Source organism: Poecilia latipinna, unplaced genomic scaffold (genome assembly GCF_001443285.1).
Source record: "Poecilia latipinna isolate Pla-1442-1.1 unplaced genomic scaffold, P_latipinna-1.0 Scaffold1803, whole genome shotgun sequence".
Classification (NCBI taxonomy): Eukaryota; Metazoa; Chordata; class Actinopteri; order Cyprinodontiformes; family Poeciliidae; genus Poecilia; species Poecilia latipinna.
The window spans coordinates 46,257-62,077 of record NW_015114419.1 but is presented as its reverse complement, the minus strand read 5'-3'; the positions used below and the strand labels follow the sequence as shown (position 1 = coordinate 62,077).

At 38.8% G+C, this 15,821-nt stretch overlaps 2 protein-coding genes across 3 annotated transcripts in view; both read right to left on the bottom strand.

Annotated features, from left to right (window-relative positions):
- Positions 1–1,270, bottom strand: part of LOC106934410 (zinc finger and BTB domain-containing protein 26-like) — a gene marked incomplete at its 3' end in the record, with an annotated part of 7,406 nt that extends 6,136 nt beyond the window's left edge. The window contains exon 1 of the mRNA XM_015014290.1: positions 984–1,270. The remainder of the gene's footprint in view (positions 1–983) is intronic.
- Positions 1,271–1,357: 87 nt separating this feature from the next.
- On the bottom strand, positions 1,358–15,016 carry susd1 (sushi domain containing 1). Of its 2 annotated transcripts, XM_015014298.1 has the most exons (19): positions 14,712–15,016; positions 14,445–14,588; positions 13,070–13,225; positions 12,819–12,971; positions 11,869–12,048; positions 9,897–10,076; positions 8,922–9,101; positions 8,639–8,818; positions 7,542–7,721; positions 6,511–6,690; positions 5,955–6,134; positions 5,436–5,600; positions 4,494–4,588; positions 4,223–4,409; positions 4,000–4,093; positions 2,594–2,849; positions 2,462–2,501; positions 2,289–2,382; positions 1,358–1,665 (listed from the first exon to the last, which is right to left on the bottom strand). In XM_015014298.1, the coding sequence occupies exons 1-19, from the start codon at positions 14,776–14,778 to the stop codon at positions 1,578–1,580; spliced, it is 2,799 nt and encodes a 932-aa protein (XP_014869784.1). In that variant the 5' UTR covers positions 14,779–15,016; the 3' UTR covers positions 1,358–1,577. The 2 variants fall into 2 exon arrangements, with proteins under 2 accessions (XP_014869784.1, XP_014869785.1); XM_015014299.1 differs by lacking the exon at positions 6,511–6,690 and having other exon boundaries at positions 14,712–15,014.
- Positions 15,017–15,821: the final 805 nt, after the last annotated feature.

Genomic DNA, 15,821 nt, shown 5'->3' with positions numbered 1-15,821 from the left:
CCGAGATCGACTCAAAACCTTTCGCGATCGACGTGTTGCACTGTAGTAAAGCAGTAAGAGTTCAGAAACAATATGAAACGGGAAAAAAGTTATTTATTAACTGATTAAGTCGTGTTTTAGATTGTTCTTGAAAAACTAATCAGTCACGGCTGATTAGTACCCACCTTCTTTCACCCCTGGTGCACACACCTTAGCGATCTGAAGACTGAATTTATATGTTCTCTGATTTTTACCATGGAGCCAGCTGGAAATTTCAGGTTCTCCTCTTGTTTACACTCGCTTTCTAAACTGTGCTGTTTGTTTAGCACTGCTTTAAAATAATTGCCTTTCATTGTTAATAAACTACCAATTTATCAGTTTATCTAGCCATGGTACTGCCGCAATAGTAATGATGAAGAGCTGTTTAGGAGCTAAGAAAGAGTCGGTTCTTTTGGGGGGATGAGCCAAGTGGTCAGGATCTCGAAAAACAACCGCAATTCCCATCACTATGAGAAGTAGCCACAGACATAAACATACTATTAAATATCTGTGAACAGAGCCAACAGCCAACGGCTTTATTGTACTGAACTACAAAAATGAGTTAATTAGTACCGCAGTTACTTTATTGTTAATAGCTTGTGGCTTGCAGCTGAACATGTTATTTCTGTAAAATTGTTCATTTGTGAGCAAATTTCCATGTCCGTGGAAAATTAGCTCATCAGTCTGGCTAACGGAACGCTCGTGCACATCCCCTATTTAGGAAAACGGGGTGCCGAGTACATTTCCGGTCACAGTGGTAGAAAAATGACCCATTTTCCAAGTAACCATGCGTTCAAAGTGTAGCTACATGACTATAATCCTCAAAAAGCGTCGTGGCAACGGCCTACTCAGTAGCTTTTCAGCTAACCGCTCAGATAACTTGCGCAATCTTTGCGTACAACGAATTCATCCCTTCTTTAATTCAGGTTCTAGCAGTAATGGAGCGCCGTGTTCCTGTTACTTACTTGTTAACGCACCAGATATAGCTGGCTTGTTGTCGGCAGGATCCTGGCCTGTGTCTGCCTGTGGAAAAGAGGGAGCTGCTCCGGATGCAAAACAATTAAAGGCCCAGTACCTGTGGACCATTTTTTTTAATGCCAAGTCAGCCCGTTTGAGGATTCAACGCAAAACCCATAAAAAAGTCACACGTTAACATTATTTTTTTTTCTTTTTCTTTTTTTTTGAAAGATTGTCTTCCATAAAACATTAATAATTTATATATTTTTGGTTGCTGCAGTTCTCTACAATGCAGTGCACAATATTTTGTAAAAATATGACCAGGTCTTTAAGTTTTTGTCACTTTTTCATGTCACAACCACAAACCCCAGAGTGTTTTATTGGGAGGTTTCTGTTAACAGTACTGGATAATTGTGAAGAGGAAGCAGTTTTCAAAAACATTTTGTGATTAAAAAGCAGAACAAAGAGCATGTTCTTTGTCTAAACAATAGCAACACAGCAGACAGAGAATGATCACATTCCTAGGCCTAATCCAGTAGATGGTGGAAAACATATGTTTATTCATTTGGAGGGATGTAAATGATTATATGTGACGTAAGTATTTACAGAATATACAGTTTGGAGTCATTATATTTGTCACTATGGACTGAAGCGAGCGGGGCTGAGAATGGTTGCGTCCTGTTCACACACCTGAAAGAAAACATAGAATAAAATTAAGTCCTAAATACAGTTTCTATACATTCATTTTTTTTATTAGAACTAAAAGGTGCATTCTTTCTATATGGCAAAATTATTCTGGGGAAAAAAAAAAAAAGATAAGTCATTTAACCAAACTGGAATGTTTCAGGAGAAATTTGAAGGGTTTTCTGCAGTTAATCTCCAACTATACAAAACCCAGTAAATGTTGATTTCAGTCCAATGTTTTTCATTTATTTACAAGATGATGAATCAATATAAGAACTTATCCCATTTAGAGTTAGAAAATGACTAGACTTTTCACATCCAAACACTGACACCAGTTAAGAGGTTAAGCCTCTAAACACACACTCTGCAAAAACAAAAAACCATAAATGGAAAATTCTTGTTCTTCTTCTGGTTGCCATGAATGAATCAAAGCAAACCTCCAGGTATGTTTTACATGAAGTATTAACATACCATGATGTAAAGCTAAAAAAAAACAGTCAATATTACATAATACTGCCACTTTAAATGTATTGGTGCCTTTTTCTAATTTATTTTTAAGTGTACTCGTTTTATTCTAAGTTGATTTAGTGAAAAACAGCATTGATAAAAGCGTAACGTCTCGCTCATACCAGGACAATCTGTATGCCGCCAATAAAACCATGGCAACCGCTGCTATAGAGGCAGCAGCACACAGCGACGACACCCTCAGGATGTAAGATGTACCTGGGAAGAAAAAAAAAAAAAAGCTTTTCATTGAGTGATATCAACTTATCTCTGTAATTTTTGTGCAATTCTGAAGCACCTGCAACTTTAGCCCAAAGGACGCAGCAACTTCTCGACATCTGGGAGAGGAAACACTCGGGTTAAATCTGCTGCACCCTCCACAGCATTGCTTTGCCGTTACTCCTTTGTATCAGAGCGGATTTTAACTCACCGTTTTCCACCGACTGACAACCCGAAGGACAATGAAGTAGGTGTTACCGCTCTGCAGCGGTGCGTTGTAGAAGCCCCCATAGAGGACTCCGTCCCCCACCGTGAAGTTGACCTCTGCTCCAAGGCTCTGCACACCAAGCTGGGCGGTCAGGTACTCAGCTGGTGACTCTGCTCTGCTTGAGGGGTCGAGGCTGGCGGGAGAGGAGCAGTCAAACACCACAAGCTCCTCCACAGGAAGCACAAAGATTTGGTAGAAGCTGTCAAAAACAAAAACACAAAGAGGAAAGTTTTATCTTCATTGTTTGCTGTCATCCTGTTGGGTTTGTAGGTTGTTAGCAAACTCCTGTTTTCCTCACACATTCAGATGTCATTCTACATGATCCGAGCAACTGAGAAGATTTTTTCTTTGGTGTGTTTGCTTGTATCCTACCACATAATGTAGTTTGTAAAAACCATATTTGTTGAATGTAAGTGTTAGCAATTTAAGTATTATTAATAATTTCAGCATGGCAGCACCAAGGTTATTACAGTTAATTAAAATGAACCGAAATTAGAAAAACTGAAATTTTCATTAACTAAAATAAATAAAACACAAATTAATGGGGAAAAACTACAATTAACTGAAACTATATCATGCCTTTATAAAACTAACTAAAACATACTGAAAATGTACATTTAATATCATTTGTTTGTGTGCTTATGAAAGCATTTATTAGCCTTTAAAAATGATGTGAAATAGTTTTTTTTCCCCACACAATAAGTTGTGAGCTGTTGGCAAAATACAGAACTGTGTATTCCTCCTGGCGGTGCTTATATTAGTCCACAAAATGGCGACAGTAAAAATTGGGAGAAAAAGCCAGAGTCAGTTGGTTGTTCAACAATAATTGAATATATTTTAAAAAATAGTATCTTCTGTTTTGTGTACAAAATCATAATACAGTACTTAAATTCTGCACCTAAAAATAAACCAAACACACTCTAAAGACTAATTAAAACTAACTGAATTAAATCAACAAAAACTAAGCTATAATGTAAAAACCAAAACTATTATAAGCCTGGTCAGCATGTGTGAGACATTGAGTGTAAAATAATTTCAACCACTGCATGTGGTTCTACAAACTATTAACACAATTCCAAACCTCAGTTTTCAATTTTTTTTCTCTAAAACATTGAAAACCATTTTCTGCCATTTTCTTTCCACTTCACAAAGCTGCACCGCTTTGAGTCTGTCACGTTAAATCTCTACCGGATTTCTTTGATGCTTGTGGTTGCAAAATGAGAAATGATCAAATCATGTTTCCAAGGCAGAGTTTCCTCACATCCAGTGTGAAGCTTGTCATGAAAAAGCTCCTTCCTCCCTTGTGAATGTTAGACATGGTGAATGTTTGCATGGAGGGCGTTGGTCACCTGATGGGATCCAGAGTGTTGGGAGATCTTTTCAGCCTCAGCGTTGGAACTGGGGTCTCCAGTTCTGTGTAGTGTACAACTGGTGCTGGAGGTACTTTTAGAAACAGAGGTACATTTATTGTTATGTTCACCAGTAAATATGAAGAAGACTACAGTAAATATTCTATAATTAGTATTAAATATTCACTATCCCTCTTTCTTTAAACTGGAGTTTCTGTGCTACCTGTTAAACTGGTGTTGGCTGTGATGGTGGCTGTGAATCTGGCAGCTACTGCAGTAATGGAAATGCTGTAGTTTGTTAATGGAAGCAGCCGCAGGCAGATTATCAGCCGATCGCCTTTGGAGCTCAGCTGACGTCGTCCTTTGTCTAGAAACGACCTCTGGTAGTCTCTGGATCCCAAATAAACCACCTGAAATAATCAAACCCACACATTCAGTCAAAGTTCACTGTTGATTCGGTAAAAAAAAACAAAAAAATAGGAAACGTATCTTACCTTGTAAAGTTCTGTATCTTCCTCAAACTTCTCTGCCTTCCACTTCAAACAGTTTCCATTGTAAAGTGTCAGCTGGTTAACAGGCGGCTTGATTTCTGCATCACATATTAGTAGTTGCTGTGAGAAGCTCTTGTTTCAGCATGTCCAGTGTTTAATTTTTAATGTTTGATAATTAATTCTGTGCTATAGCACATATTCATTGAGTACAATAAATATTAAGCAGACCAAGTGAAACTAATATTTTTTAAAATGATTGACTTAAAACAAGCTCCTGTATTTTGGTAAGGGGTTACTTGTAAGTTAATTTTGTCTTATTTTAAATGTATTGAGATATTTGCGCTAAACTAATCCAAAAATACTTGGTAGAGATTTTGCATTTTTGCAGTGCATACACAAAGAACAAAGAAATCAAAGTAATTTAGTCTATAAATTAATGTTTGGTTAAATCACTGGAACACAGAACTTTTTAAAAGGGCAGTATTATGTATATTCCAGCCACCAAGTGTCATTTTATAGCACAATCAAGTGACTGTGTTACCTCCAGTTGTTACAAAAATTTGTATGCATCCATCAAGCATGCCTTAAAAGAAAAGTGACTTTGCAATTGAAATTGGGTCTCTGTCTCTTTAAGAAGCTCCTGGTCTTTTCAACACTCTGGATATTCAGTTCCACCAGGTGTTTGCTAATTGCTGCTGGCTAGTCTGAAGGAGCTGAGTGGGGGAGATTTCTCAAACACGCATAAAAGAATCGAAGGAACACTACCGGTATGTTTTTGACAAGAGAATAACATAACATGATGCAAAGTTCAAAACAGTTAATTTTACGTAATGCTGCCCCTTTAAAAAGAGATAAACAACGATGCATTTTATTTTTCCTGCTTTATATACAGTGACCAATGATTGAAACACTGTAGCGTCCGAGCGCTGCTACTTTTAAACTCACCGATACAGTTGAGAGTAGCTCTCAGCCACAGTCCGGAGCCGCTGCACACGGAGGCGTTGACGCCCCTCCAGCTGTGATATCCCGCCACACAGCGATGAATCACAACACTTCTGTTGTGCCACACCACCTCCGAGTGGGCCAGGAAGGGAACGGGGCCGCATTTAGCTGGAGAAACAGAACACAAAGACTCGCTCAGAAATGGCATCACTCAACACACACTGGGAAGGAAGCATTTGTTTTCAGCAGGCACCCAAAGGAGACCCGAAACGATGTCGCTTAAGTAACACGTATCTGACAAACACCCAGGCGTCCCGCTGTGCTGGTGGCTGGTGATCGCTGCAAGCCGTTGTGGACGGAAAAGAAAATCGCATGCAGTTTCTTAACTCCCCTCGTCTAACACCCGGAGCGTGCAGGATTAGAGGTCAGACATGTGACAGACACTAGGTATCAGCGTGCTTGAGAAACGTGCAAGGAGATCAAAAAGGGGGCAACAACCAGGCATAAGAGATGTCGCCCTACCTTTGCATTTTACAGATACTTCCCCCCACACTCCTGACAGAGAACATGTTGACAAATCGTTTCCACTCTCTTGGTAAAACCCGTCCACACACTCGCACCGCGCCACGCTGCCCGGTGTGCTGCTGCCGTCCCACAGCAGGTTAGTGTTGGGGAGACATTTCGGGGGGCCGCAGTTTACTTCTGTGTACAGATAAGAATTTAGCATGGACCTGGTGCAACAGGTCACCACTGCTAGCACACAATCAGCTAAATAAACATGAAGGAAGAGTTAATTTGTTGCTTCATTAGGCTGCAGGAAATTCAGTTTCATGTACAGGTGCGTCGAAATAAATAACAGTACAATTAAGATTCAACTATTGCAGTTTCACTTCTTGAATAGATTTTTTTAAGTGCTTTTTAAAAAATAAATTACACCAACTCCTACAAAATCAACAACCTTAATGTTTTAACACTCTTCACATAACATAAACATGCTTTTATCTTTTAGGGCACAAATTGCTTGGTCTCCAACACGGAAACTAAACCAGCAGCTTTCTCGGGTCATAAAATGTTGCACCTTCACACGACAGATCAACATCCTCCCATAATCCATTCTCTCCACACTCCGAGTAGTTTCTCAGGCCTCGGGTGTAATATCCTTCCTCACATTGGTAATACACCACAGCGCCACCATGTGGCGTCCCATCCCACTGCATGTTAGCGTGCTCTATTACAGGAGGGTTCCTGCAGCTGATTTCTACAACAGGAAGACAGACAGTCAGTGCAAAGCACTAGCAGCTGGACGTCTGATATTTACAGTAGAAACATACTGATGCAGTTCATACATCTTTAAGAAAATTGTTGTGGAGAATATTTTTTTTTAGTTTACTTATTTATAAATAAACAGAGGCATTGTTAGGATCCTGAAACTTTGGGAGAATTGCAGCGATAGTGATTTTTTTTTTTTTTATCATTTTTTTTTCATCACTTTTTGCTTGAGGTGGGGTTCACTCTGGACAGATAGCCACTCTGTCATAGATCAACACGGAGACACAGGAAAAACAGCCAGGCAATACACACTCATGATTGACAGCACTGAGAAGACCCTCCTCCCAGCTCTGATTGGTTGTTTCCAGTTACCACTGACTGGGAGCACTGGGAGAAGGCAGAGGGGCTTGATTTTTTCACAGATCATCAGTCTCGCACTCTACTGATAATTTGTAGAGTATGACAGTGGTGATCTCAACAAATATGTAAAAAAAAAAAAAAAATTTAAATAAAATTTACATACGTATATATATCTATGTCGAACACAATCCGAAGCTCAGCTGGAGCTTTAGCCCCAAATTTTCAGGTCTAACAAAGCCTTTGCAAATTTAATTTCACAGCCAACTTGGAGCAACAACTGTCCAACAAGATAAAACATTTACAAAAGAATGAACAAACATTTATCAGATTACATTACAGTGATTTATGGATAAACATTAAAGCAAATAAAGACTGTCATGCAGTCTTTGCTAAACTTGCCATCATTTGTGCTCTAAATTGTTACCAAGAGTCCAAAGTGAAACTAAACCAGCAGCTTTCTCGGGTCATAAAATGTTGCACCTTCACACGACAGATCAACATCCTCCCATAATCCATTCTCTCCACACTCCGAGTAGTTTCTCAGGCCTCGGGTGTAATATCCTTCCTCACATTGGTAATACACCACAGCGCCACCGTGTGGCGTCCCATCCCACTGCATGTTAGCGTGCTCTATTACAGGAGGGTTCCTGCAGCTGATTTCTACAACAGGAAGACAGACGGTGAACAGAGCGCACTGGAAACTGGACATATGGTGTTTACAAAATTATTCACAGCCCTTGAACTCCTTTGCTTGTTGCTGTGATTTTCTGTGATAGACCAAAACAATAGTTTTTTTTTTAAATTATAGTTTAGTTTTATTTCATTGTGAAATTTTGTTTAATTCATTTAGTTTTAATTAGCTTTTATAGAGTGTTTGCAAGTTTATATTTGTTATTACCAGTTAAATATTCTTTTAGTTTTAGTTCAGCTTCTATTAGTAATAGTAATAGTTTAAGTTTTTTCATACTTTGGTTCATTTTTAGGTGCAGAATTTAAACAAATCAAAGTACTGTATTGTGATTATGTGCATATTAAAATGAATACTCAACAGAAGATACTACTTTCAAAAAATATATTCAATTAATGTTGAACAACCAACTGACTCTGGTGTTTTCTCCCAACTTTTGCTGTCGCCGTTTTGTGGACTGAGCTCCAGCAGCAGCAGCACCGTAATTTGTCAACAGCTGATGTAAACTGCTTGTGTGTGGGAAAAAAAATCTATTTCACATCAGTTTGAAAAGCTACTAAATAGATTCATAAACACAAAAATGAAGGATATTACATCTATGCTTTTAGTATATTTTAGTTTTATAAACGCACAATATAATTCCAGTTTGTTATACTTTCTTCCCATTAATTACTCTCATTTATTTCAGTTGTGATAATTTTCCTTCAGTTATAAATAATGTTCTACTTTATCTTGGTCTGTCGCATAAAATCTCAGCAAAATACAAACATACTTTTTTTTGCAAGTCACTTTAAACACAAATGCTATTTTGCACAAGTCACAAATCTGAAAAACAAGGTTTTCAAATGGTTTGCTGTGCACTAATAACTAATGAACATATTAGTATCACCTTGGCAGGACAGAGAGGGCGCGTCCCATCCTCCACTGGCTGTGCAAACTGATACATTTCCTTCGTCAACATTGACAAATCCACGGTCACACCTATAAACAACCTTAGAGCCCACAGTGGAAATGTTATCCCACTCCATTATAGCGTGAGGGATGGATGTGGGCTCTCCACAGTCAACCTCTACAGAGATGGACATTAATTATTTAGCAGAGAGAGAGAGGTGGAGGGGGGGAACGATCCACATGTAGGGCAACAAAATGAGCCTTTTTGAGAAAAATATTACCTTTGCAGAGAATGCCAGGCACTGTCCAGTAACCGTTATCTGCACACACTGACACATTGCTACCTTCATGATGATAAAATCCTAGGTTACAGTAATAAGCTGCTGTGCTTCCAGGGGTGAAGCTGCCGTCCCACACCTGCACAGTGTGGGGCACCACAGGTGGATCTCCACACAGAGTCTCTGAGGCAGGAAATGATGCACATTTATAGCACACAAACATATCAGCAAAACGAAAAAATACATTTTATTTTAAGAAGACATATTGGGAAAAAGTAAAGCTGATCTGTTGTTACACTGCTTCATGGCAAAAACTCTTGTACAGTTGGAAATGTATGGGACACCAGGCCGTGTGTTTGTGAAATTAGTCAAAAATTAGCAGCAGTAAATCAGGTTATTTAGCTGGTGGAAAAGAATGGGGGCTTCATTTTCCAAGGCCATATTATCACAATGTTATTCTTTCATTTATAAATATTTCATGAGCTAAATGTCTATTTTAGAACCAAAATATTAATGAAATATCTAGTGAGCAAACTAACATTTTAGCTCCAAACTAAATATTTAGCTCTAAGTCAGTGTAGAGCTAAAAGTTGTGACTATATATAGTTCTCATGTGCACTAATGAGAAAGATTGATTTTCTTAAATAATGAATTGGTATGTTTTGTTTCTTTGTTGATAGGATTTGAACAAATGCTCCAATAACTTATCTTTTTTTTTTTTTTTTACTAGTTATTCTTGATGGAACTGAAATGCAAAATAAAAAACAACCAACTAGATGTTCAGACTGTTTGCCCCCCAAAATTTCCAGGAATAACCTGAGCATAATCAAAACTTCCCTTTAACCAAATGTTTGATGTTAACTAAGATAAGATTTGCTAGCTTTGTTTTTCAGGCCACAGCAAAACATCCACAGTCAAAAAGACTGGAAACTAAAGATTCTGAAATAAGGAAATCAATTTACTAATTTTGTGTGTTACCTTGGCATGACAAAGTTGGAGATGTCCACTGTCCGTTTTTACCACAGACTGAAACATTATGCCCTCCGTTACTATGAAAGCCCTCTGTACAGAGGTACAGCACTGTGCTGCCGGGGGACGAACTGCTGCTCCACACCTGCTCTGTGAATTCAATCAAAGGAGGATTCCCACACAAGATCTCTATGGGGAGAACATTTACCAGAGGTATTAACACTGCAATGATAAATACAGAGCAGAACTGCAATATGGCTGACAAAGAGCCCTGACCAGACAGTGAGGGGAGCTAAGACAAACAACACAGAGAGAGAGAGACTACATTTCATCCAGAACCAGGATCAATGAACGTTTTAAACTGATGTTATTCATACTCTATATGTGTAAACATATAAAGTAGGTTTGTTGATTTGTTGATGAGTTGATTTGATGTGAATTTTTTCATCACCCCGAACATAAAACACGTTGAAATAAAGGAACATGTTCTATGGTTGTTCCTACCGACTCAGGTCCCAGTTTTTGTCTAAGAATTATAACATGGTCAAAATATTAGTTGAGCTTCATTTAATTTTATTTATAATAAGTACTAATTTTGTATGATTATGTTACACTGTTTAATTTAAACTTAATTCCTTTGATACTATTAATCTTTATCTTATTTTTAAATGTTTTTCTTTCATCATAAAAAACAATTCTGCATCACCTTCACTGATTATCCTGTGTTTTTTATGTTTATATCTTGTTTCTAGACTTTCTTCATTACAAACACAAATATATTTCCTTAGCTTTATGTCTCACATCAGGTTATTATTATTATTATAACTATAATAATAATAATTATTATTATTTACCTCGTATTTTCTGGTGTGATTGTCATTTGTTCTAACATCTGTGTTGCATTTAGCAGTATGAACGGTTCTCTAGGCGCAGAATCTGAACTGATTGATTGACATGAGAGACCCACAGAAAGAAAACACGCTTCTCGTTGCGTTCGCTCAAACTTCCTTTTTAAATGACTCTTTAACTGTCAGATTTCATGCAGAATTAAATGTTGCAATTTAAGAAGAGGAATCTGAGCATATGCTTGCTAAACTCCTCCCTCATCTGATGGCCGTTTCCTCAGACAGAAGAGTAGTTCTGGTAGAGAGTCTTTCAGAACAGACCTGTGAGTATTTTGTGAATTTTATTGCATATTTTTTGACAGTTTCCAGCTTTTGGGTTACATTACAAAACAACAGGCTTAAATTTGTGTGCTTAAAAAATTGCACAAACTTCACTTGACATAAAGAGGAAGGAGTGAGTATTTTCACACAGTGTTCTAGTTTGCTTGCCTGATGCAACAGGTAACGATTGAGTCACTGATGACCCAGGACTGACTACTGTTTATCTTCATGGACTGTAATATTAGGCCATATTTACAGTATTATTGCACATATTCACCTAGAGTTTATTTAGAAAAAACCTCTTAAAGTTGCATCAGCTGATGTGACTGGCCTTTAATGCACAACACAGAATAAAACAACACAGATTAACAGTAACATTCACATTTTTTGTAAAAAAATTAAAAAGTCTAATTTACGGTAAAATACCAGCAGCTGTGGTTGACAGAATTTTACCGTAAATTAGAGACGTTCCTTTTTACAGTGTAAACAAAATTTTTTCTAGTCGTTCTGAATTAGCATATTTTAAACTGTGATTCTACCCCTTAACTTTTACATTTTCTCTTTAGTCTTATACAATTGTTGTATGTTTTCTTGTAATGTTGTCTTTGTAAAGAATTGTAGCTGTCTGTAGTTTCACTATGTCAGTAAACTGACTTTGACTTTACAAATATTGCTCTGTTTGTGGTTTTGTTAGTCCCTGTAGTGTAGTTTTGTAATTATTGCTCTGGATTTCTGCGTGATAACCTGAGTACGGTATTAAAGTGGGGAAAAAAACAGATTTGTGTAGTTTTAGACTAAAGCAGAAGCTGTTTTACCTTCACACACCAGGCTGGACTCGCTCCACGATCCGTCCGCTCCACACACAGAGCTGTTGTCTCCCCTCCGCCATACAAAGCCTTCCTCACAGCCAAACCTGGCAACGCCACCGTACGTGGTGACTGTGATGGACAGGAGGACCGAGTCTTCCACCAAGACAGGCGGACCACAGTCGACCACTGGGAAGGGGAGAGGTCCAAGAACAACTTCACTTCCTGGTTTCAACCTTATCAGTTTTCAGAACGACGCTAGCAAGACAGAGACGCGGCTCGAACGGTTCTCCTCGCGTTTTGTCTCTGCAAAACCTGATTTTACCAAGCAGGAGATAACTGCAAATTCAGCTACTCAGAACTGTTATTTTGTAGAGCCACACTTCACTACAGTAACACCTTACAAGTCTTTTTGCACAACTGTGATAGAGGTTTTGACCCTTGTTTCAGGACAGAATTACCAAAGTTCAGTTGGATCAGATGATCGACATCAATTACTAAGTTCTGCCACATTTAAGGTTGTTTTCCTGCTGTAGAGTCATCCTCCAGCTAGGGGTGCACCAATAAATAGGCACCAGTTTCCTTAATTGTAGCAGATCGGCCTGATATTTACATGTGAAGTCGATGATATCTTCCTCAGCAAAGATCTAAAAATCAGTCACTGTCCACCTGACCAATGGACCGGTCCACCAGGTCATGTCTGCATGTTTATTTATTTATTTATTTTATTTCGAACAGACAGTTTACAGTTAATAATAGTGACCCCAATGTTGCCAGCTCAGTAACTTTCTTGCTCTATTTAGCAACATTTTAGACAAGAAACTTCAAATAGGACTTCCTCTGCACTGATCTATCACATTGAATCTGTGGAGGTCTGCAGTTTTAATGTGACTAAATATGAAAAAGCTCAAGGGAGTACGAATCATGGTCCCACGCACTGTGAATCAGTTCCTGTTTACCTTTGCAGGCAGCTCCGCCTCTCTGCGGACGAAAAGGCTCGGCTCCATTGTGGACTTTGTATCCAATCTGACAGCTGCAGTCGAAGCTGCCCTCAAGGTTTCTACATTGACCTCCCTCTCCACATTGCCCTGTGATCCTGCACTCGTCAATATCTGCAGAAACAAAAGCAAAGGCAACATTTTTTCAGCTATTAAAGCCACTCATTCAGACCTACACTGTGGTTTCTCGTGCGGCTGCAGCCTCTGCTCACCTCGGCAGTGGGTTCCGTCGTTTGGGATGAAGACAGCCATGTTGTTAGACGGCCTGTAGCCAGACAGGCAGGTGCAGTAGTAGCTGCCATACGTGTTGTGGCAGGTGGTGTGCTGCCCACAGATCTTACTGGCTCCTATCTGACACTCGTCTTTATCTGGAAGAAGACAAGGTTTCCCTTTTTTTTCATGGAAAATGGTGCTGTAGTCAGATGAGACCGAATTTGAACTTTTTGGCCCAACAGCAACAAATGGAGAAAACTAACACTAAACTAACATTAAACACATAATGATCAAACATGGTGGGGGAAGGATCATCCTGTGGGCTTCCCTTTCCTTCAGGATATGGGAAGACTGGGAGGCAAATGGAATTAAATACAATTATTATTTGAGTTATTTTCCTTCAAAGTCTCAATTATGCATTATTTGTAAAAATGTGACACATAAAATTCCAGATAGATAGATAGATAGATAGGTAGATAGATAGATAGATAGATAGATAGATAGATAGATAGATAGATAGATAGATAGATAGATAGATAGATACTTTATTTTAAATTTTAAAAACTATATGAATTATTCTTTGGTCCAAATCATAAAAGATTGTATGTTCACAGTTAAAACTACAGTATGTAACTTTTAACAGTAAGTTGTTTTTCCGCTGAGTACATGAGGTGATTGACAGCGCTAAGACCCGCCTCCTGGCTCTGATTGGCTGTTTTTAACCAGGAGCAGTGTCTTTCTTCAGCAAACGAAGCTCAGGGAATCAATTTGTTTCACAATTTATCTGTCTCATATTATACTGTAACAACATGGTGACAACACTAACAAATATGTTAAAAATAATGTTACATATGGCAGCTTTATGGCTAAAACATTGTGAAATAATTTGTGTTTCTGGATTCAAACATTATACATTACTATGATATTACCATGCTTCAAAGATGTGAACAAACTTAATAAATATTTTCTACTGGAAGAGCTTTATGTTTGTACAAGGAGCTACTTTCTGATGTGAGGTCAGCTCATGTTCGTGAATGGAGCTAATATAAAACATTCAAATTATAGAGGCTAAAACCATAAATCCATATTATCCTAAAAGATTAATCAAAGGTTCAGAGAAGTTTATTTATTTACACATTTCTACTTATTCTACATTTTTAACACAATAAGTTTTATAAATTGTGAGAACAGTAAGGACAGATAATCATCAGATGTTTGACAATTCACTTTTAGATCCAAAGCTGCTCCGTGCAAATCTGATTGCAAACACATTTTCTTAGCAGACAAAAGCTTATTAAGAGGAAAATACATAATCCGGTTTCACACGACAATAAATACATTTGAAAAATCGACTGTATTTTTATTTTTTCTTACCTTGACAGTGGGTTCTCCCATTTCCAACAAAGCCGTAGTTGCAGTTGCAGACTTTTCCAGAGCCGTCTGGCTTGTCCTCACATGTGGCGTTAGGGTGGCAGGTTGCGCACACATCCAGCACGGCTTGGGTCCATGCTGGGACGGCTGAGAGACGGCAGAAACATCCAGTGGAGGATACATTCACCTCATTGATCTCCACCAGGAAGTGGTGTTTAACAATTTCAAACAAGTAGTGATCAGCAAATCTGAGAGAGTAAGTTTACTTACCTGACAACACGAGGAGCAGAAAAACATTCACTTCCATCATCATCATTCTTCTGTGTCTTCCATTCATCTTCTCTGAGAGTCTCCCATCGCCTGTCTTCGCTTCATCCCCATCTCCCCCCTCCTATTCTTCTTTATTTTTGCACTTCCTCCTCTCGTACAGCTGTGACACTGAGAGCTCTCGATAACCGCTGCTGAGAGTGGGTGAGCTGAGGTCACATTGAAAACGACGTCTTTTCTCAATGGTCTCCAGGCTGCTGCTGTTGAGGCTTCATCAGTCACCACTGCTGGCGATAGCTCCAGGGCTGGCTCTGGTAAACTGCACACTCATGCTGCCACAGCTGATAGTGACTATATTTGGCCTAACTAACCTGCTGGACTTTGATTAAAACCAATGATACGGTCAATTTTCTTTCTCAAAGTTAAATGGAAACTTCTGAACTATTTTTTATCTTGATGAATGTTAGTTTCTTTAAAAAGTAATTTAAAAAAAAAAATCGGCAGTAGTGGCCTTTATTTAGCAGTAATCTGACAGAAATGGGGAATGGACGGGAGTCGAACTCGGGACGGCCGTGTCGAGGTCCACAGCCTCTACATACGGGGCGCCCACACTAGCTAGCGCGACACGACACCCCTATTTCATTTCTTAAAAAGAAATTTTACCTGGCGTTATTTATTCTTTAAATAAGTTTCTTTTTTGACTCTCGGGCCTTTATTTGAACGCAAGCCGAAAGGAAGGGGGGCAATGACACGTGGAGGGGGCACCGACGACCGGACTCGAACTCGGGAAGGCTTATACCATGACGCCACGTGATGCCCTAATTTTTTATTTAATTTTTCTTAAATTTTACTTAATTGTTGTGTAACTGGTCTAGTACATTACTTTAATTGTGTTTGCTTTAAACAGGCCTGTCAAATTTTGAACGTTTTCTTTTAGCAACCATCTCTATATTTGTTCATATCTAGGACATCTTCAGTAATAATCCACTAGTCATTTTTTGCTGTTACACCCGTTCTGATCCATTCTGTAGTGTATGTATAGAGTTGGAGGGGGGCAATGGGAAGAGGGGAGTATAGGGGGGGGGGGGAAGGTTGGGGGGCTGTGGGGGGGGG